The 23750-nt window shown below is 39.1% G+C and overlaps 2 protein-coding genes across 5 annotated transcripts in view; one reads left to right on the top strand and one right to left on the bottom strand.

Moving 5' to 3' along the window:
* LOC114644657 (vitamin D3 receptor A) overlaps positions 1-22734 on the top strand; it is a 177549-nt gene extending 154815 nt beyond the window's left edge. For all 4 annotated transcript variants that reach the window (XM_028792701.2, XM_051924361.1, XM_051924360.1 and 1 more), the window contains 4 exons: positions 9406-9571; positions 9732-9883; positions 10016-10132; positions 12760-22734. In XM_028792701.2, coding sequence (XP_028648534.1) covers positions 9406-9571; positions 9732-9883; positions 10016-10132; positions 12760-13013 — 689 coding nt within the window. In that variant the 3' untranslated portion in view covers positions 13014-22734. The remainder of the gene's footprint in view (positions 1-9405; positions 9572-9731; positions 9884-10015; positions 10133-12759) is intronic.
* slc48a1a (solute carrier family 48 member 1a) overlaps positions 1-23750 on the bottom strand; it is a 1064469-nt gene that overhangs the window by 261498 nt on the left and 779221 nt on the right. The gene's annotated exons all lie outside the window — the stretch shown is intronic.

Below are 23750 nucleotides of genomic sequence, written 5' to 3'. Positions count from 1 at the left end.
GTTCACTAACATGAGGACTAAGGTCCAATCTAGTATCTTTTCTGGCAAGCAGTGTGGTGTCTAATTGTTAACTTGGCTGAACTGTAAATCCATGAAATGCCAGTTAGATTCCCCTTTCACCTGACTGAGTTACTTACCAAAATTATAGGAATACTGGACACAAACTATTGTACTGTATCTCTTATGCTCATTGGGAGCTTACACACAGTATAACTGCACTATATAAAAAGTACATTTGTCTGTAGCTATGTCACAGCTGATGTCTTTTCAGCACTATGTTTTTACACAGGTACTTCAGTCTCTTCTCTCTTTATTCATATGTACTGAACACAGCAGTCAGCGCTGGCCTTGAGCTCTATGGCTCAGTTTATTGCAGGCTCTTCTGAGCCGCCTACACCTTTACTTTTCAGAACTAAAAAAAAAATATCAAACTATGATTAAGGTGACACCTGCAAAGAGGTGGCTGCTGATGGGGGGGTTGACGCGTCTGGCTTGTTTTTATGTCTTTGTGGAGATGTTCATTGAGTTCAGTTCTGCCTACGCGTGAATAGGGAAATGTGTTTTACCTTTTTTTTTTTTTTTTTAACATATTATTTCTGACTTTTTTGGGAAAAATAAACTCAATGGTACCTCTTGAGTGCTTTTACAGCAGGTCTGACTGTCATTTAATCACTGTTGATTCATGGAGCTCATTCAATGGACAGACATGTTTAGTTTATATCATGAGCTCAGATAAATTAAAGTTTTCATCATATGAAAATATTTCTGTATCAAGCTTGAGCATTTACAAATTGCTGACAGCCGAGTGCAAGGCATGGACTTCTTTCTTGGGGTTTGTCATGCAACTGAGATGGATTCAGTTAAACATCTTAATTTAGTTAGTTTGAATTTTAAGAGTGCTGCATGATGCTTCACTGGCTGCACAGAACCAGGAGACTGAGTTCAGTTCAGTCAGTGTCTGTGTGTGTGTGTGTGTTCTCTCCATGACTATGTGGGTTTTTTTTACTGGATTAAACATGTTAGACACATTCTTCTTCTTCTTTTGGCTGCTTCCGTTAGGGGTTGCCACAGTGGATCATCTTTTTCCATATCTTTCTGTCCTCTGCATCTTGTTCTGTTACACCCATCACCTGCATGTCCTCTCTCACCACATCCATAACCTTTGCTTAGGCCTTCCTCTTTTCCTCTTGCCTGGCAGCTCTATCCTTAGCATCCTTCTCCCAATATACCGAGCATTTCTCCTCTGCACATGTCCAAACCAACGCAATTTCGCCTCTCTGACTTTGTCTCCAGACCGTCCAACTTGAGCTGACCCTCTAATGTCCTCATTTCTACTCCTATCCATCCTCGTCACACCCAATGCAAATCTTAGCATCTTTAACTCTGCCACCTCCAGCTCTGTCTCCTGCTTTCTGGTCATTGCCACCGTCTCCAGCCCATATAACATAGCTGGTCTCACTACCATCCTGTAGACCTTCCCTTTCACTCTTGCTGATACCAGTCTGTCACAAATCACTCCTGACACTCTTCTCCACCCATTCCACCCTGCCTACACTCTCTTTTTCACCTCTCTTCCACAATACCCATTACTCTGTACTGTTGATCCCAAGTATTTGAACTCATCCACCTTCACCAACTCTACTCCCCTCATCCTCACCATTCCACTGACCTCCCTCTCATTTACACACATGTATTCTGTCTTGTTCCTACTGACCTTCATTCCTCTCCTCTCTAGAGCAGATCTCCACCTCTCCAGGGTCTCCTTAACCTTCTCCCTACTGTCGCATATTAGACACATTGATAACTTTAATTGTGTAAGATTAGCTCCTGCCTTCTACCCAGTACTGATTTGTAGCCCTGAACTGACTTAAAGTGGGTTTGAAAAGGGATGGATTTAATTAAGACAGTAGCACTATGGCACACTCACTTCACATTTCCTCAGGAATGAGTTCATTTTAAATCAGGGGTATTGAACTCCGAGCCTGGAAGGCTGCAGTGGCTTCAGGTTTTCATTCTGACATTTTACCTAATCATTGACCAGTTTTCACTGCAAATTCACTTCTTTTCCCTGCATTTTAATAGCCTTGTTTTTAAGGATTCAGTCCTCTGAATTTGTTCCTTTCTTCAGTAAATGATAGCCAAACAGAAATGAGATGTGAAACGAGCCAACAGATGAACAGCTAAATTGGGATTTCAAACTGTAACCAGTTTCACTCCAACCAATCTCTTAATGAGAATCTGATTCTTGCTGTTCATTAAACGCATTATTTAATTCTATGACTTGTTGCTGCTCTCATTTTGTCACAGCAGATATTTCCAAAACTGTTGATTTTTCTGTTTTTTCTAAGAACACCATCAAGATATTAAGGTGACCTGAGAGATCAGCCTTACCGAGACCATCACCTTTCCTTATTTTCAGATATTGTGTGATGGGCACAGGTGAGCTGGTCATGTGGCGGCTTGTTTTGTGTCTCATTATTGTTTGGCTGCTAATTAAGGAAAATGAGACAACTGAGGGGCCTGAGTCAAGGAAATTAAAACTAAAGCAAAAGAAGTTAATTTGCAGCAAAAACTGGTCACTAATGAAGAAGGTGGTTAGAATGAAAACCTGCGGCCATCCAAGACAAGGAATTCGACACCCGTGTTTTAAATGGTCACTTACCGCCTGTGAAGAGTTGTCACATTTCTCTGAACATGCATGTTAGATTCATCAGCATCCTTAAGTCGCACATTGTGAATGTGTGTGTATGAATTACAAAGACCCATTTTTCAATGAAAATCTCCAGTTGTTGTCTGCGATTTAAATTGTCCCAGGGTAGGCATTTCACTAACATAACCCTGGATTGGATTATGCAAGTTATATTATCTACTCAAGTTAGTTCTCTCATTGTCTTCACTTCAACACATAAACCTTTGTGGACAGATTGCATTATAGGCCTGCAAAAGTTAATGATTTAATTTTTGCAATTATTGTGGCCTGTTTAACGTGTTAAAAAATATTGTTGTGGTTTTTGGCCAGAACAGCATTTTATTGTAATTTTTTTTTTGCTTTACAAAACTATAATATAAAAAATTTTAAGTATGAACCTAAAGAATTACATGCACATCCAGTACCATGTTGATATACTTCCTTTAAAAAATTTGAGAATTAAAATTTTATTTAAAAGTTTTAAATTACTCGCTTCACAATGCCTTGTTACATATCAGTATGTGGTACTGGTAATTGTTTCATTGATTTATACACACTGACATAGGTGCAGGGGAATGGGAAGAAGCAGGGTTTTTGATAGTCCTGAAGTAATACTAAAGAAAAGTAGCGAAGATAAAAAATTTTGCTCTTTTTTTTTCATGTCATGTTTCTGTAAGAAGATTGAATCAATGTCATATCACATACGTGCAAAATATGTTTTCTTTGAGTGGCACTAAAACCAAACAAGTCTCTAGTATCTCTGTATTTAACTTGCCAGTCTGCCAGGTGGCGTACAGCGCTTACTTCCCTAATATAATGAAAAAATTGTACAAATATGTATAATATGTGATTTTTTAGTTAGTTTGTTTTAATCAATTCCCAGCCCTATATATATCTATATATATAAAAATGGAATGGGTGGGTCGTCGGGTGGGCCTTTTTTTCATTCTGTCGTTTTTTCGAAGTTTTGAAAATGTAGAATGATTATTTGATTTTTTTGTTTTTATTTGATCGTGTCTATGTAGCCGCCGTCGTAATAAAGTATCGCTAAAATCGTCATTTATCGTAATTTATTTTTGACGTATAACGTCGCCGTCGTCGAGGTCAGTGATACCACTGCAAAAAATCTGCTTACGGTTGAAAGACACGCCCTACTCACTGGACAGTTAAAAACACCAATCAAACTAACGATGACATCAAGTATTACCCAATCAAAAGTAGGAAAGGAGGCATCTTCATAAAATGCGTGTGGGATGATTTGCATGAGACGCTGCTTTAAAAAAAAAAATTTTTTTAAAAATACGGGATAAATCCCGTCCAGTATTGATTCAAAACGGGACGCGCAATTTCATTCTCAAACGCGGCACGATTCCGTATTTTAAAGGACGGGTGGCAACCCTACAGTGCCAGGTAACCACCCATACAATCACATTGTGATTCAGACTAGGAATGCAATGAATGTAATTACCCCGATCTACATACAAGGCGAAAGTCTTGCAACATTCAAAGATGATGGTTTGGGATAAGTACACCATACAACATACAAGAGCTTATGAAGCCTTGAACCGAAAAAAGCAACATCTCAGAGATCGTAAAAAAAAAAATAGGAGCTAATGTCGTTTTACTCGCTGTAGATTTTAGTCAAACATTACCAGTTATTTCACGAGGGAGACCAGCACATCAACTTAACGCGTGTTTAAAATCCATGCTTCTCCCACGCTCGGTTATATGTCGCGTGTTCTCGGGTAGGTGCACCAAAAAATGTATACATTTAAGCATGTAATGGGCAAACAAAAAATGAGGTATACCCGAAGGCACAGCAGTAGTACTTAATGTAACTTTACTTCTTAAATGTTAATGTTTTACTGTTTAATAATTTATACGCTTCTTATATGTTGTTCAAATTCTTTTATCAAAATACCACTGACAGCGCAATGCACGATAACATCGAGTGAATACACCATACGCATCCGCCCACGGCTGCCCTGCTGTGCGCAGATAGGACTTGATTGTACAATAAAATAAAATAAAGATAAAAAGACTAAAACAATCATCACCCATAAAGCGGATAGTAGACGTGACGTACTATATGTGTACCACATTTCAAGTGTATAGGTGCAACGGTTTGCGAGCTACAGGTCATTTAAAATCCTGGACAGACACACAAATTGCCACGGTAGCAAATTACAGAAGAAGATTTTACTGTTTAATAATTTATATTTATATGAAATGTGCTTCTTATATATTACTTCATATTCTCATATGATAATGATGTTAATGTTTATATTGATTTCTGTGTTATTAAAACTGCATGTATGTGTGTATATGTATATATATATATATATATATATATATATATATATATATATATATATATATATATATATATACTAGCAAAATACCCGCGCTTCGCAGCGGAGAAGTAGTGTGTTAAAGAGGTTATGAAAAAAAAAAGGAAACATTTTAAAAATAACGTAACATTATTGTCAATGAAAGCCCGTTTCACTCAGTAAGTCTTATGTGTGTGTTTATGTATGTGTGTGTATATATATGTACATGTGTATATGTAGATATGTATATATATGTATATGTATATAAATGTTTATGTGTGTGTGTATATTATATATATAATATATATATATATATATATATATATATATATATATATATATATATATATAAAAGACAGCAACAGTTATAACAATGACAACACAATTACATTGACAATCATGTTACGTTATTTTTAAAATGTTTCCTTTTTTTTTCATAACCTCTTTAACACATTACTTCTTCGCTGTGAAGCGCGGGTATTTTGCTATATATATATACGAGCTGTATATACCCGGCGTTGCCCGGGGCAGAAGTAACCTAATCGGTCAAACACTTACATATATACCAAAGTAAACCTAATCGGTCAAACAGTTACATATATAAAAAAAGCGAACCTAATCGGATAAACAGCTTCATATATACAGAAGCGAACCTAATTGGACAAACAGCTAATCTATATACATAAGCAAACCTAATTGGTCAAACAGTTACATAAATACAAAAGCAAACCTAATCGATGAAACAGCTTCATATATACAGAAGTGAACCTAATTGGTCAAACAGTTATGCATGTGCAGAATAATTTTACAAAGATTATGCGTGTTAACAATCATTAAAAAGAAAAGATTGAGGAACTCTTCTTCTATATGTGATGAAGCTGACTTGACGAAGACATAGGTGGCATAGATTGGTTTTTCTAAAACAGAAGAAAAAAAATGAGTATCTATTATTATTTTAAATTAGAATGAAAATGAGAACCTTGATTAGAGATAGATTATCCGTATTAAAATATGTGCATGAATAAACTTTTGCTAACTCTCTAGCAAAAGTTTATTCATACAAATTGGCATGGGATGGCTTTGTGAAAAAGTAAAAATTAGATAAAAATAAATTGAGAATGCGTACTTCGATTTGACTGAGATTATCTGTAATGATGAAAAAAAAGTTTAGTATGTTTTTTTTTCCATACGGGAAGGATGTAAAACCTTACATAGGCACCCTTCAGCCCGTACTGAAGGGTACTGTCAGATTCTTACTGACTAAAAAACACCCTTTTTATTCCACAGCTACCCCAAAAAACCACTATTAGGCATTACTTTGGGGTGGCAGTAGTTTAGTTATGAAACAGCTGGGTCCTGAAAAAAATCTGTCTTATTAGTGGCTTCATCACATATAGAAGAACAGTTCCTCAATCTTTTCTTTTTAATGATTGTTAACACGCATAATGTTTGTAAAATCATTCTGCACATTCATAACTGTTTGACCAATTAGGTTCGCTTCTGTATATATGAAGCTGTTTAACCGATTAGGTTTACTTTGGTATATATGTAAGTGTTTGACCGATTAGGTTACTTCTGCCCCGGGCAACGCCGGGTATATACAGCTCGTATATATATACTTTATATTTTAATTTTTTCTTCACATTGTCTGGGTAACGCGAATACAATGTCAACATGAACATATAAATCCTATTCAGAGTTTGCTTCATGTAAAATTGCCAGCTATGTGTTTATATTAAATCTTTTTCTTACCCACCTTCCTGGCAGAGTTTCTGAAACTTTTTTTAACTCTAGTTTTTAATTCCTGCCTGTAGTACTAAAAAGAAGATGGTACAGTGAGAGTAATCTGTGGTCCATAGAACTTCGAAATTAGAATTGATTTAAGCAGTGTTAAGGAGTTACCACTTGGTAAGAAATTATAAGGGACATAATTGGACAGGGCAGAAAAAAAAAGTCTAAAATGGATGTTCAGTGAAGCGAGAGAGAGGTGGATGATTGTAGAGGTACAGACAATATATTTGTACATTCCAGTATAGGAATGCAGGCAACACTATAAGGGGTAGTAAGGGCACAGAGTGGCATTCTAGAGACATTCTGCGACCTGGAGAATTGCTCTTTAATATGGCAGAGGAAAGGGAACAAAGGGAAGCTGAGTACAGTAAAGTTTCTACATTTCTCAGTAAACATCATCTCCACAATTTAGGGCAACAATGGCAATGGCTAAACAATATCTAGGGTCTGTAACTTGACAAGATGACCATGGCAGAAGTATAACAAAAGAACTTGCTGTGCTTTCTCTTCATTAATGAGTTTTTTAGATAACCACTAGCTCAGTAGAGCCCTTCAAGCCATTTGGAATCACAATCTGTTCGGGTTCTTATCTGCTCACATGAGGAGTGGATAAGGTTAGAAATCATCCTTTGATCTGCAGAAAACTGAATAGCAAAGGTCATTAACTGGACTAATTCAAGGGAAATTAGTGTATGAGCCTTTAAAAAAGGAATCAACGAGAATTTGAGGACATTACAATAATGGAGGTATCACATTCATCCTAGTTTGGAAAAGGAAGAATAATAACAGAAATCCTGTCATGTGGCTGTTTATGTAGAAGCTTTATTGGGAATTAAATAAAATACATTTACATAAGAATATACACTAGGAAAACTAACAATGCCATAAAATATTCATTTCTTAATATAAATTTACACTTTATATAATTTTTCCATATTAAATAGTATGTTAATATAAGTACTTTTATTTCTATTTTATCCTTTAAACAATAAATGACATTTCCACAAGTTAATACTATTACAAATACAAGTACAGTTAACTCAATAGTGATAAAATTATTACCAGTCATCCCATTGCACTAGGAATTTCAGGGTCTATCACTTGAACCCAATATAATTACAGTAACAGAAATGTAGTGTTTACATTTTTATCTACTTGTGACACATTATACCAAGAGAACTAAATAATAAATACTAAAGAATTAACATTAACAATTGACATAAAAATGCTTTGCAAACAAGCACATATCATGCATGTTTTTTCTGTGTTTCACACTAAAGAGTCCATTTTGTGTTATCTTTTGAAATGCTATATTGATGTCACATGTTGAAACAATCAAAATCTTTTCCCAAATAGGTGCAATATATTATGAACAATGTTCTGTTTATTTAATTGCAGCATTATTTAACTAACCTAGAACATAAGAATAATAACAGAAATCATGACACTCTTGCATCAAATTACATCTTGCCTGAAGAAGGGGCCTGAGTTGCCTCGAAAGCTTGCATATTGAAATCTTTTTAGTTAGTCAATAAAAGGCGTAATTTTGCTTGACCTTCTAATTACATGTAGTTTGTTTATAAATGTTATATAGTTTAGCAATTTGCTATTAATAGATTGAAGTTTGTACTCGAGCTCTAAGCATTTATTGTGTACTTGGTGAAGTGAATTGAATTAATTTAGGAACCTTTTTTATGTGTGAGTATTTGAAGAGCTCAGTTCCAAAATCAGCTAAGTACAAAAGATAAATTTTGGAGATAAATAGGAAAATCTGGGTCCGTAAGCAGATTTTGAAACTAAATCCCTAAAACTATAGTGCTACACTGTTGCAATTAGCAGGTTTTGAAGCTCAAACATATTTTCGGCGCATGACCAACTGCATGAAAAGTCACAATCACGTGTTCACTAAATTTTACCAAAAGGTGTAATTAGCAGATTTTGGAACTCGCATCTTCATTTTCTTTATTTATAAGTAAAGTTCAGGCCAGGAGCCACAGCAACCCCTCACCCATAAATCAACATATCAATGCCACAAAAAGAAATCATTCCATAAAAATACTACTGTATATTATTCATCAAAGGCACAATGAAAAGAGTGGAAGAAATGAATGAAATAGAATTCTACAAAAAAAGAAAAGGAAACTAGGAAAAATATACAATCTAAAACTAATCTTAAAAAGCTGCAGATGTTGACCAGGCCAATTTAAAGTCTCCACTTCATCTAAAAAAAAAAAAAAACCCTATATATTTTGAGATGTAGGAAGAAAACCCACAAGGATGTCACAGACTACACTCAGGTGGCTTCTGGGCTGGGATTTGAACCTTGGACACTGACGTTGTAAATCAGCAATGCTAACTTCAGAGCAACTGTGCCTCCTAAATCACTGTGTCCTTTCCTTTATGTCACCATTCACATAATGAAGTAAACATGCTCAGTTCTTGGTCCTTGGTGTTGTCACTTATTGTTCACCTCACAGCTGAAATCATTGAAGAGAGAGTATTCCAGTGTCCCTGTTTTAAGTTTGTAAACTTCCAGTAAAGTCTGAACCTCCACAACATTTTCAGTTTTCCTTTTCCATTTCTTCCTCTTTGCAGAAATGATGGAGCCTATTGATTTTAACAGTCTGATGTTGTTCCAAGGCTTCTCCTCCGAAGAGAACACAAATTCCTCTAAGCTCTCTATGCTACCCCACTTGGCAGACCTTGTCAGCTACAGTATCCAGAAGGTGATTGGTTTTGCCAAGATGGTGCCTGGGTTCAGGTGAGAATATGTTGACTGTTCGTACTTTTTTACAGCCACTTAAAAGTGGGAGAGCGACTGTTGTGACGTGAAGATTGCCTAATCCTGCCTACTTTACTCTAACCCTAACACTACAGCAGCACATGTATCCCATACTAATTCTCCTCTTGCTTCTCCACAGAGATCTGACCCCTGATGACCAAATTGCCTTGCTTAAGTCAAGTGCCATTGAAATTATCATGCTCCGCTCCAATCAGTCCTTCAATTTGGATGACATGTCCTGGACATGTGGAAGCCCTGACTATAAGTACTGTGTTGGTGATGTTAAGCAGGGTGAGTGCCTTTTGCTTTGTAGGTGGTCTATGTATGGTAATATTGATTACTTCAGTTCTAACTGGACTGGAGGTAAAACTTTAAGCCACCTACCTGCAATATTGACCATTCACTGAATGTTTCCTACCTCAGCGGGACACACCATGGATCTGCTTGAGCCACTGGTTAAATTCCAGATTGGTCTAAAGAAACTTAATCTTCATGAAGAGGAACATGTTTTGCTGATGGCCATCTGCTTGCTATCACCAGGTAGGGAGCATCCTTGAAAATATTTGAGAAATAGCACAACACCCTTTTGTAAGATTTGCATTTTAGGGTAGCAAAGTGATGTTGTCTTTAGTTTTGCTTCCTTATCTTGGGTTGGATTGGCTCTCTTATTTTTTTTCTATGTGTAGTTTGCATGTTTTCTACATGTCTGTATGTTTTTTGTTTTCTTTCCAAATCCTAGCAATATGCAGGTAAAGTTAATTGCCAATTTCAAACTGGTTACACTAGCTGCTCACGTTGTCCCTGCATCCAGATGGTACCGTAGATACTCGCGTATAAGTCGAAAAATTTATGCCTTAAAATTCATTCAAAAACATACAGTCGACTTATCCACGGGGCAACACTAATTTCATTAAATAATTCTTTAAACTGTGAAATACCGTACTTGAATTTGAGCATTAGCTTTTGCAGGTTTTGGATAACAAAAATACCATTAGCTGCCAGTAGATGGCGGTAACTGGCAACATACACTCAACATTCATTTGGCGCAACGTTTTGCAGCTCTTTATTAAATTTGCATTGAATTGTTTCTGGAAGAAGCTTGGAGACCCCACATGCTCTGCATTATTAGCCTACATATATTTAATTGCAGTTTATTAATAAAATATATCAATATATTAAGTTAAACTTCTTACCGGTACGAAAATGAATTCTGAAAAGAAGACAAGAGCATCGTATCCCGCATCGTTCAAACTGAAAGTTATTCAGCGTGCTGAGGAAACCAATAATTGTGTGGCTGGCAGAGAGTTTTGCGTTAGCGAAAAACTTGTAAGAGATTGGATAAAAAATAAGCCTTCTCTACAAGCAATGCCAAAGTCTAAAAAAGCATTGCGTTTTGGACTTTTGCCTTTCAGTGGACTGGAAAAGGATTTGAATGACTGGATTGTAGAATGCAGGCAAAATGGATATATTGTGACTTGTTCGAGCATTCGGTTACGGGCACTTCAATTGGCAAAAGAAGAAAAGTATTTAACGATCGATGGTAAGCCTTTGTTGAAATTTCAAGCATCGGCTGGCTGGTGTACGCGGTTTATGAACAGATATGGGCTGTGCCTTCGTCAGCGAACAGAAATCGCGCAGAAGCTGCCAAAAGATCTAGAAGAAAAGGTCAGTTCCTTTCATAAATTTATTATCAAGCAAAGACAAAGGCATGACTTTGATCTCAGTAACATTGGTAACATGGATGAAACGCCAATGACATTTGATATGCCGGGGAATCGAACTGTAGCAGGTATTGGTGAGAAGACCGTACTTATTAAGTCAACGGGCCATGAAAAAACCCATTTCACCGTTGTCCTTTCGTTCGTGGCAGATGGTACAAAGCTACGCCCAACGATAATATTCAAGAGGAAGTCGTTCCCAAAGAACATAAAATTTCCTGCAGGCATTACTGTTCGTGTACACCCCAAAGGCTGGATGAATGAGGCTGGAACGAAATTGTGGCTTCAAGATGTGTGGGCTAGGCGATCAGGAGCAGGGCAAAGTAAACGCCCGTCACTTTTGGTGTGGGACATGTTCCGCACTCATACATCAGAGGATATAAAGGATGAAGCCAGGAAAATGGCTACTACGTTAGCTGTTATTCCCGGCGGACTGACATCGATGCTCCAGCCATTAGATGTTTGTTTAAACAAGCCATTCAAGGACAGAGTACGCAGCATGTGGCAGCAGTGGATGTGTTCTGGAGAAGTAAAATTAACAAAAGGAGGGAATTTGAAGAAACCAGACATTGATTTAGTAGCTAAATGGGTAAAGGAAGCTTGGGACTCAATTCCACCAGAAATGATCAAAAAGTCGTTCTTGAAATGCGGCATCAGTAATGCTATGGATGGATCAGAAGATGATGCCATCTATGAAGACAAAGAATCAGCAGTAGATGATTCAACAGATGACGACAGCGAAGAGGAGGATGTTTATGCTGACGACGTCAAGGAAGAAGACTCACATTTTATTCGGACATTCTGATGACAAAGAATCGGACTGAAGGATTTGAAGAAGACACTTAGGGCCACTTTATTATATGCGAGGGACTTGAATACAAATTTATTTGAAATATTCTAACTGTAAGTAAATAAATAAAAATGTTTTTGGAGTTTTAATTTTGACTTTCTAAAATTCTTCAAAGATTAAAATGTTGAAAGTCTGGGCCCAGGTACATTGGGTATAATTATGAAAGTTTTACCCTCGACTTATACGCAGACCATAATAAATTTCATAATTTTCGGCTTAAACAATACACTCGACTTATCTGCGAGGTCGACTAATAGGTGAGTATCTACGGTAATTAGTTTTACCAACATGGCCCCCAAGTTCAGGTGAGAATATGCTCTCCATAACCCTCCGTAACCCTTATTTGGATGAAGTGGGTTGTTTTCAGTCTGCTTTCTATGTGATGGTCACATTCAAACTGGACTCGCAATGAATGAGCTCCTCCTCTGTAGTAAGCCTGCTGATTGTTCATATAAGTAATTAAGTACTGAAGTGCCGAAACACAGTATAATTGAAATAAACCCACAGTTTAAATGAAGGGTTAGGGTTTTAAATGAAGGAAAATGAAATAATGTCAAGTTCATTGTTCATGTTATACATTTTTTTTTTCCCCCCCTTAGATCGACCAGGTGTCCAAGATCGAAGCCGTATAGAATCCATGCAAGACAGGCTGTCGGAGGTCCTCCAGGCCTATATCCGAATCAACCATCCTGGAGGCCGCCTCCTCTATGCCAAAATGATCCAGAAGCTTGCAGACCTGCGCAGCCTGAGTGAGGAGCATTCCAAGCAGTACCGTAGCCTGTCCTTCCAGCCAGAGAACAGCATGCAGCTAACGCCACTAGTGCTGGAAGTTTTTGGCAATGAAGTGTCTTAGTGTGAAGCTCCGGCAACTCAGGAAGAGCTTACTAAGCTCATTGATGCCATTGGGCTCTCAGCCCCTTGAAAAAGAAAAAAACAAACAAACAAAAAAAAAACTCCTTCCCTGCATTCCATGGCTTTTGCCACATGTCACTCTGCAGACTCAACTACAGTTATTTATTTATTTTTTATTTTTTTTGGTTTCTTTTTTTTTTTTTTTTTAGAATAGCTTTATGAACTTTTGTTTTGAAGGTGTACAGAAGTAAGCATACCCCTTCTTAGCCCTGTACACAAAAGGTCCTAAACCTAGATGATCCCTATAGATCTCATTGAACTTCTAACAGTCAGCAGTAATGAATCTGCAAAACTGAAACCGCTTCTCGAACTATAAGTAGACTGAGCCAAAGACTTGAACCACCGCACGTGATATATAAGAGGCTGTGAAAACCAAAGTGTCTTTTTGTGTCAAAATTTATATGGGTCTGGCCCATCCCCAGTATCCACTAACAACCCAGTAGTTCCTTAAATTGTGTGGATCCAGTCCTGTGATATGGCTGGTGGAGGTTTTTCTCCATCATATGTGGCTAATGCCCCCCAAGCCCCTATCCCCACCCCCACCCTTTTGAACTGTGCTCGATTATTGCAACTCAGACCCTTTTACCATTGTGAATGAACACTAATTCCTTACCAGAGACAATCCGATGGTTTGGGCTTCGGAAGCCCACTCCACTTTCTTGTACTTTATTTTATGTTGCTCTTTACCTCCTGATAGAAATTGCACAACTTTGCTGTCTTTTAGCCATTCAGTTCTTATTTTCTTACCTTACTTGATCAACTTGCACCCTACACCTGTCCTGATGGGTATGGAATTCCAGATTGCTTGAAGGAGATTCTTTCTATTTCAGTAGATTTATTTTAATTGGTAAAAGAATTTGGGTTATACTGGGATTGATGATCGTGTTTGGGAAGCTTTTTTCTCCTACATGAGTGCCTCCCTTTAGTCAGTGTATTTGGAGAAGAAATATCAGACTCTGTTTGCTCTGGGTGTTCAGTACTCTCCTTCTCTGCCTGTTAAATCAGGCCTATGAATACCCATCTCCCCAACTCTCTTCGAAGGTTTAATGGTTCGTATTAGACTCTCGCCCTCAAACTGCCAAAGCTTATGAACCTCCATCCTCTAATACATTTGTCTAAAGTTTGAATGCTTAAACCTTTGAGAGAAGTGGGGGCCGATTGTATTTTTAATGTATGCACGTGCATTACAAGAGAACAATGTGGGTTTACGTGAAGGCCTGCAGATGTGTTCATTGTATCCCCCTCCATTTCTGGAGCAGGCAGGATCCTTTACTTTGCACTGTGCAGATGTAACTAAGACGCTCCTGGCTTTGCTACATACAGTATGGGCATCCATCACTCTTAAGGTTATTGTATTTTTATCTGCAGCTGTGCCTTTCATTTCCAGTACGTGGCATATGTGTATATGCTTGTAACATTCTCAAACATCACGATAAACCTAATGTGCCTGCAAGCTGCACAATTAAACACAAAAATGTTCATTTATTTTTAGAATTAAAATGCTGGCTTCGTTGCTTGCACTGCCTCATGTTTTTTTTAAAAGCAGACGGTCTTGCTTTACACACAGTGCCAGAAAGTCATCTTCCCTCATTGACTTTCATACAGAGAAAGCGTGAAATGAAAAAACTCTGAGCCAGCCCTCCTCAGTGACAGGTCATCAGTGATAATTAAGAAGCGGACATGGAAACCAAGACACTCACTCCTTACATCTGCTGGATGTTGCATTGTCGGTAAAATCTGAGACCAGTGCCTGATTACTGTATATCCCATTTGCATTAGGAAGGGACCTCCTAATGTGTTTTGATGATAGGTTTGGCTCCTTACTGCCCTAACCGTAACCACTCCTCTCCCCCCATTTAAAAAATATAAAATTAAAAACTGAATTCTTCATCTATGAAAAAAAAATAAAAATTGTGAAAGCACTTAGAGCTAAACAAAGCTCACTCCTGTGCTGACTTCCTCATTAGCAGCTGTCTCACTTATCTACGTTGCTATATCTTAACCCGTGTCTTATGACCAAATTATATCTTGATTCCATAACGTAACTAATAAATAACTTAATTTACATTCTAATTAGTCACCTGTGTAAGCTGTATTTTCCTCACATTTGATCTAATTCGTATCTCTCTCTCACTTGGTGACTTTATCATGCATCAGTGGCTGTGGTTTTGTTAAGTGTTGACTTACATCCTCTTCCTACATCTCATTAATTTGTGGGCCAAGCTAAGTATTTAACATCATATTGTCCTAAAGACGATTTTGGTCATTTGTCATGGACGTCCTAAACGATGTCATTTTAACCCAATTGTGTTTTGTTTTTTTATTTACTTGGCATTCTAGCTTATTGGCACCTCATCTTACTGAAATAGTCACATCATTTTACTCTGATGGCTTACCAGATGTCATCTAACATTTACTAATCACTGTGTCATATCAACTTTTGAAAAGGATACTCGTGTGATATTAAGTTTGTAGAATATTGCATGTGCTGAATGGTCTCAAAGTCGAGATTGTTGTCTTATGTCTGCAATATAATGAGATCCTCGCCTGCACATCTACCGCAGACTAGTGACAGCAGATAGTGAATACGATGCCACACATTGGATAAGAAGTCAGAAAACCAATGTAAGAAGCACACCCCAACTCCATCCATGCCGTGGTCAATATGAGTGGCTGCTGAGTGGCTTTTGACCGGCAAACTAAAAATCTGTTGGTACCGTTTGCCAGAAATACCGCAGCTTTCACTACATCAGTATCATGATATAACTCATCTGTTTGACACCAAAAATTATTTCCTAGCTGGATTAACAATCAATATTTACTGTCTTCTTTTCCTAATTAATACTCATTGTGTAATGTCTGACAATAGTGTGTTTTATTTTTTTATTTTTATCTTGTATGGCCTAATCCTGAATATCTCACTAAAGCAAATATTTCACACGCATCCTACATACTGTAGTAATTTAAACACTTCAGTTGATATAGTGCCTTTCTGTTGTGAACACCACTCCAAAGTCCCCTACAAGTGCATTCACTTACACATTACAGATGTTCCTATATATTTTGCAATTGGAGCCCAGGCAGGCTAAGTGGTATGCATCACAAAGTGGGCCAGGGATGAGGGTGACTGGCAGAAGAGTGGCTTACAGTACAACTGCTCTCTGGCTTTTTCATCCTTACTGGTGACTAATTATGGTTACTTGCCATTTTATCTCCTTGGTTTATAGTTCATCCCGACCACAACAACTTGTCTTATATGAATGACTTACTGTCTCATTTCCATTTCTTACTGCCTCCCTCTTACAAGTTGTGCAGTTAATGAACAGTGTTTCATGGTATTCTTCTCCAACATTATGTACTTCCCGCCAGTTTCCCTTTAGTTATTGTTGGAAATTAAACTCTTCTGACATTACGTAGCATTCTGTGTTCTGCTTAAACCAATTCAGGGTCACCAGGGCTGAGCCCATCCAGCAGGTTTGTGTGCACTAGCACTTTAGTCATAAACACATTTTACATCTAATGAGTGGTTTTAATCAGCCAGAAAAGGGTGGAGTGCCCTCTCAGGGTTGGTAGCGAGATCCTGCCTCAAGTGGAGGAGTTCAAGTATCTCGGGGTCTTGTTCACGAGTGAAGGAAGAATGGAGCGTGAGATCGGTGCGGCATCCGCAGTAATGCGGGCTCTACATCTGTCTGTCGTGGTGAAAAATTTACCAATCTCAATTTACCGGTCGATCTATGTTCCTACCCTCACCTATGGCCATGAGCTATGGGTAGTGACCGAAAGAACGAGATCGCGAATACAAGCGGCTGAAATGAGTTTCCTCCGCAGGGTGTCTGGGCTCTCGGATGAGAAGCTCAGTCATCCAGGAGGGGCTCAGAGTAGAGCCGCTGCTCCTCCGCATCGAGAGGAGTCAGATGAGGTGGCTCGGGCATCTGATCAGGATGCCTCCTGGACGCCTCCCTGGTGAGGTGTTCCGGGCACGTCCAACCGGGAGGAGGCCCCGGGGAAGACCCAGGACATGCTGGAGGGACTATGTCTCCCGGCTGGCCTGGGAACGCCTCGGGATTCTCCCGGAAGAGCTAGAAGAAGTGGCCGGGGAGAGGGAAGTCTGGGCATCTCTGCTCAAGCTGCTGCCCCTGTGACCCGACCTCGGATAAGCGGAAGAGAATGAATGGATGGTGTGGTTTGGCTATTCGGGGACAGAGGTGAACATAACATTCTCAAACTCGCTTGACTGAGTGACTATAGCCTAAATCTGGCACAAGGCAGAATAAAAGCCCCCGGATAGGACGACCGTTCATCACAAGGCCTACTTGTGTGCATCCCCACAGGAACAATTTGAAATGCCACTTACCCTAAAACACGCATCTTTGGGGCTGTTAAGAAAAGCCCATCCAAACAGACACGGAGTACGAACGAACAAACTGCAGAATACAGAATGGCAGCACAAACCACTGCACTACCATTTTTGCTTCAGAATATTTTTCATTTTTAGATCTCTCTTGTATTTTTCTTTATTATACCCTCTGCTTGCTTCACTCGCCCACCCCTGGGTTTGGTTAACCGGATATTCATTTGTAAGAGAATTGTTACATATGCATTATTTTTACTTTTACTTTAAACGTTTAGTAAAAACAATATTTGGAATGAACTTTTCTTCAAGATCGCATTGAATTTTGATTCCGTGTTTGGACTTGGACATCGTGACAACGCAACGTAAGTGAATATCGTTTCTTTCTCTCTAATAAATTAAACGACTTTCTCGAATATTTGCCCTTGCTCTTTCTTCTTTGTTTAATCGTTGACGTGTCATCTAGAACGTATAAAATTATTGTCCTGATAAAATTTATAAGAGCTGAGAGCTCAGGAAGTGTGTCTGCCAAAAGCATTCACACGACTGAGAGGTTAGATGACCGTGGCCTTGTTAGAAAATAGTTGTTAGTAGGGCATGGCTTGAAAGAATCTCATGTTAAAAGTCTCCGTCTCAGGGGACTTCATACCGTGCCAACGTTTTTGGAATCTTTTAATTCTCACTGGCAACACAAATTAGATGATCTACAAGTCTCTGACTTGAAGTTTAATTCTGAACAATACATTCGATCTCTTTTTGCCGTTCTGTTATTTCACCGAGTAATAATTTCCGTTTGTTTGCGTTAATCTTTACTATCCTTTATTTGAGACTTTTGAATTTTTGTACTTCCATTATCTCCAATCTGCTCTGCATGTGTAACATCGCATTGAATTTTGATTCCGTGTTTGGACTTACATCGTGACAACGCAACGTATAACTGCCTGTATGTGAATATCGTTTCTTTCTCTCTAATAAATTAAACGACTTTCTCGAATATTTGTCCATGCTCTTTCTTCTTCGTTTAATCGTTGACGTGTCATCTAAAATGTATAAAATTATTGTCTTGATAAAATTTATAAGAGCTGAGAGCGCAGGAAGTGTGTCTGCCAAAAGCATTCACACGACTGAGAGGTTAGATGACCGTGGCCTTGTTAGAAAATAGCTGTAAGTATGGAGTGACTTGAAAGAATCTCATGTTAAAAGTCTCCGTCTCATGGGACTTCATACCGTGCCAACGTTTTTGGAATCTTTTAATTCTCGGTGGCAACACAAATTAGATGATCTACAAGTCTCTGACTTAAAGTTTAATTCCGAACAATACATTTGATCCCTTTTTGCTGTTCCGTTATTTCACCGAGTAATAATTTCCGTTTGTTTGCGTTAATCTTTACTATCCTTTATTTGAGACTTTCGCACTTTCGTACTTCCATTATCTCTGACCTGCTCTGCATGTGTATCGTGCCAACATTTTTGAATTCTTTACGATGTTCAACTTTGTCATCTACTCTTTGTCTTTTATTTCCGGCCCCGGGCATGGACTTGTCTTGTGGGACATGTAAGTGTCTCTCCGAGAAAATCACATCTCATCTATTATGGTTTTTTTTTTTTATTATAATGGAGAGATTTTTTTAGTTGCATCCATCCTGGCATGATCTTCTTCTGTGCAGCCTTGGGTTTGAGGGATATATTCCTGTTGTGGTGGTGTCACTTGTGGACTAATTGATTAAATGTCAGTTGTTATCTTATTTAAAAGAGCAAGACGTTGTGGTGCTTCCCTGTCGTAATTGTGAATTTAATTTTAGAGAAGACTAATCTCTGTCCAAGAAATAACTTTTTTCTAACAATTTTATGGCCGTACCTTAGCTTCTTCACCTCTGTAAATTCAGAGTTACCCCTTTAGGACTCTTCTTTTCAGTCAGCTCTAGTCAGTTGTGTGGTATCTGACCAACAATTCAAACCTGTGTCATTAGCTCTAAAAGAAACTTTCCTGATCAGACGTACATGTTGGTCGCTAAGTGGTGTCTGCTGGCGTATTTTCTCTGCTTAGGATTGTCTTGTTAAAGCTTCTTGATTAGCTCTCTTCCTCACAGCATACTCTACTTACTGTACCCGCACACTTTGCTGCTGCATTTCGTCCACTTCTGTCTAAATTGTTGTCTCACTGCCACATCGTCTTCAGATTTACTTGATACCGTATTCCCCTTTCAGTCCCTTAGGCTACCTTACAACTTTACACTCATGACACCTCTCACCCATCTATCTGTCCTCCCACGTTAGCTCATTTCACGGACTTAGCTGACTTTGATATATTAATAACTATATAACCATGCTTCTTGACAGTGACATGCACCACTGCTCACCAGAGTGTTTTCTGGACACTGTATTGTAACAATTACTTCATCATCATCTTCATTTATGTTTTGGTTATCTGATTAATGCTTTTATCCAAAATGACTTCTAGATAACATGGGAGTATAACTGTCTCTTTATCCTTAACTAGGAGTGTTACCAGTTTATATCACATTTAGAGTCACTGATACATTTTTCTTAAAAGTTGAATAACTTATCCACTAGGAGGCCAACCTGAATGTAACATTCTCCATCCGGCTTGATCCAGTTCAGGAGTGCTGGGTGACGAAGCCCCATGCCAGCAGGATTGGGTGCAAGGGAGGAACCATTACATCTCCATTGCAGAGCCAATTTTACCCACAATCCCACAGGGCCTGTTCACAGTGGGCAAGCAACATAACCTGAATGTTTTAGGAGTGTGGATAGGAACTCAACATGGCAAGCTGTTCACAGATGGGGCCTGGTGTGTGATGTGAACCCAAAACACTGCATCTGTGAGACAGCAGTGCTGACCCCTATGCCACCCCCCTGGGCTGAACAATTTTCTGTTTGTGCCAAAAAGTTATTGTGACGAGTTGTGCATGCGGTGTGAATGTGTGCCTTCAGAATGAGGTTAATGTGCGGACCCCTTCGGTGGGGGATCATAGTGTTCTGTCTTTATATCGGGATGAGCAACGTCAATCCTGCAGGGCCACCGTGGCTAACCTTTTTCTCAGTTGGTTACAAGGTTTTGCTGCGAATTAGCTTCATTTTCTTGATTTGAAATTTAAGAGTCAGACCCTTTTACATCAGGGGTGTTGTTGGTCTGTGTTCCCTTCCTTTCTTGCCCCTCAAACAAGGTAACAGTTGATTGTTAGAAGGACCCCCCACTCATGGTGGATTTCACATCCTCTGTACAAAGACTTGCGGTCACTTGTATGCTAACCCCCATGAGTTTAACAAACAGAACCAGCTTCTTAGTGACTCAGAATAGGAGAACCAACTTTAGAACTGAACACTGCGTGCCCCCCCAATAAATTTAAAGTGTGTATACCCTTGCCAGCACATTTGGGTCCCTGATATTGAATGAATTTCAAAACTTTATGAATGTTGGAAAGCAGTCCAGCCTGCCTCTGTTTTGTCCAGAAAAGACCAATTTTAGCGGCCAACCCATGAAAGGCCCATGGGTGCCATGTTGACTTGTCCTGTTCCTGTCTTTGGAACTCTCACTCAAGCCCTGCGCATTACCTGTTGTCTTATCATCTTAACTATACATATAAACACAATCATATATATAGATATAGATACATAGCTGTTTAATATAGGTACATGTGTATATAGGGTAGGGCAGTGGGGCAGACATTAGTGCTGCCACCTCACGGACATAACCTCCCTCATGACCTGTGAAGTTTCCAGGGTCTCCTCATATCTTCCAGGCACTCCTTTTCTAATTAAAATCTTCAAAGCTAAATTAGTGATTCCAAATTGGCACACAACATGGACTCAGCAATGGTGCTCTGTCCAGTGCTGGGGTGTGCGTTATACCTGACGGTTGAATTAGGTGGGATTGACAATTACATATACAGAGTATGTTCATGTATAATATTCAGATTGCTTCCTAAAAGTAACTTAAGATAAGCAGGTTCTGAAAATGTATAGATGTAGAGAAATAAATCCATAGATACACACACACAGTGTCTAAGCACTGCACTGTAATGAAGAGTGTTTCGGGTTCAGTCTCCACTCCTGCTTCTGTGTGCGTCTTGTCAGCATCGAGAATTTTGTCAGGTGAGCCCCCTAGTGGCCGAGACGCTGAGTTATTATTCAGCAGTCGGTTTTTCCGTCCTCCTAACGAGGAGCTGGACTGTGGGGCCCCCTAGTGGCCGTGGTTTTAACTCTAAAGCGCAAAGTCGCGTGCTCGCTCCATAGTAGTAGGGTGGTGTTGTACCGTGTTAGCCATTATGGATGTAATGAGAAGTCAAGCAAAATTACACCATTTATTAGCTAAATGAACCGATTACAATATGCAGACTTTCGAGGCAACTGAGGCCCCTTCACAAAGAAATTCAAAATGTATGTATGTGTGTTATTCTATAGCATTGACGGATATGAAAGGCTCTAAATTGGAATGGACAGGAAAGACCCCAAATGGCACAGATGTTTTAGACGCTATATGATTGATGCACAGTTAGGCAGAAGTCCAGATGTACTTTCAGCTGAAGACTGACTTTTTGGATAGTAGTTACAGTGCATCTTCTTTATGAAGAAGTAAAAATTAGGTTTTAATGAGGTTCTTAAAACAAATGAGTACACTTCAGTTGTCACTACCATCGATATTCACATTAAGGCTCTCCTGAAAAGACTTTTTTTTTATTCTTCAAGTGTTACTACTTTCCTTAAGGACATTCACCATTGTGCCCTCACCATGGGATTATTCCTGCCTTGTGCCTGATGTTTACTGGGATACGCTCCAAATTCCCAGTGGCCCTGCTCAGGGCACTGGACGGATGGACATGCTTGGATCATTGGACCTGCTCATCCCATTCGGCGATAGGGATGTGGAGCCCATCCTGCCAGCACACGGCCCAAAACTGCAACCACAGCTGCATGTCCGACAAAGACGGTCCTTCCTTGGAAAACCTGCATTCTCTTTCTCTCTCAGCTCTCGGAAGCTCGCTTCATGTCTGAAGACCCCAAGTCGCTTTTGGCCCGAGGGGGGCACACAAGCGGGCCGCCGGCGCTTTGGGGTCAGCTCGCTGTCGCATGTGGCTTTGCTGCAAGCTCAACTTCAGCGATTGTCGGTGTTTTTATTGGCTGTGACGTTCATCCCTTTAACCTACTTTTATCTATCATCTTCTGCAAAAATATAAAAAATAAATAAATAGTATGTATGTGAAATCTGTACATTGTCAGCAATGGAAGTGTAAAATGGCAAGAGGTAATGACGAAATAAAGTGACTAATATACTGTGATCATGAAACCATCGGCAGTCTGTTTTACTTCAGGGTACTTGCTTGCTTTCGCTACTATGAAATCCCTCTTTATTTTATATGGGGTGTGGGAAAGAACCGCATTTCTGAGCGAAACCCCCCCGCGCGTTAGACGGTATGGATCTGCATGCCAGACAAACGCGTAGCCCGCCAGCTTCACTCATCAGCACCATGGGAAGGAGAGTCAGTTCGCCTGACCGACTTGTCAACTTCTCCATTGTGAAGGAAACCTTTTAGAAGCAGTTCCAGCACAGACCACGTGGTGGCGGTAAGTGACCAGTATTCACGTTCAAAAATGTGCGGCTCTTCGTGCACATGCGCAGAGGGTATCACTTCAACAGGCACGTTCCACATGGCCTCGATCACACACGGAAGAACATTTCGGACAAAATTTAAAAAAGAAATACATAAAAGTAATATGAAATGTGACAAAAACAATAACAACATGAAATGTTAGTGTAAACAAATCTGTCTTGAAATATATTTTGTGTTACTTATTCATTAAGTATTTCGTCATTTATTTATCTTGTCACTGATCAAATTGTAGAAGGCAGAGTCTAGCGAGTGCTGCGCTTTGATTTCAAGTTGTGTGCAGTGGCACCGAAATGAAGACAAAATTAAATGTACAAAGCATAAAAACTATATTTCATGAGTGACACATTTAATTATTGATACATTTCATGTTGTTATCATTTACTGTATTTATTGTCACATTTCAGATCATCGCTGGAGGAGACAGAAGCCTACAAATGGTATGGCAGTGTGGTGGACAAGCAAGGAGGAACAAATATGGACATCAAAGTCAGGATCAGCAGGGCAAGAGTAGTGTAGACAGCGGCAGGTCTACCACAATGCATCTCTTTAATTCAAAGGTTATTTCAATGGTTTTTATTTCAAAATAAATATTACTTCAAAGGTTAATTCAGTGTTATCTCAGTACTTCTGTACGAGGCAGAGATTTGGAGAACCGCATAATGTGAGAAAGATCAAGACATTTATGAATTGGTGC

This window comes from Erpetoichthys calabaricus, chromosome 3 (genome assembly GCF_900747795.2).
Source record: "Erpetoichthys calabaricus chromosome 3, fErpCal1.3, whole genome shotgun sequence".
Taxonomy (NCBI): Eukaryota; Metazoa; Chordata; class Cladistia; order Polypteriformes; family Polypteridae; genus Erpetoichthys; species Erpetoichthys calabaricus.
This window is presented reverse-complemented; position numbering and strand designations above follow the sequence as displayed.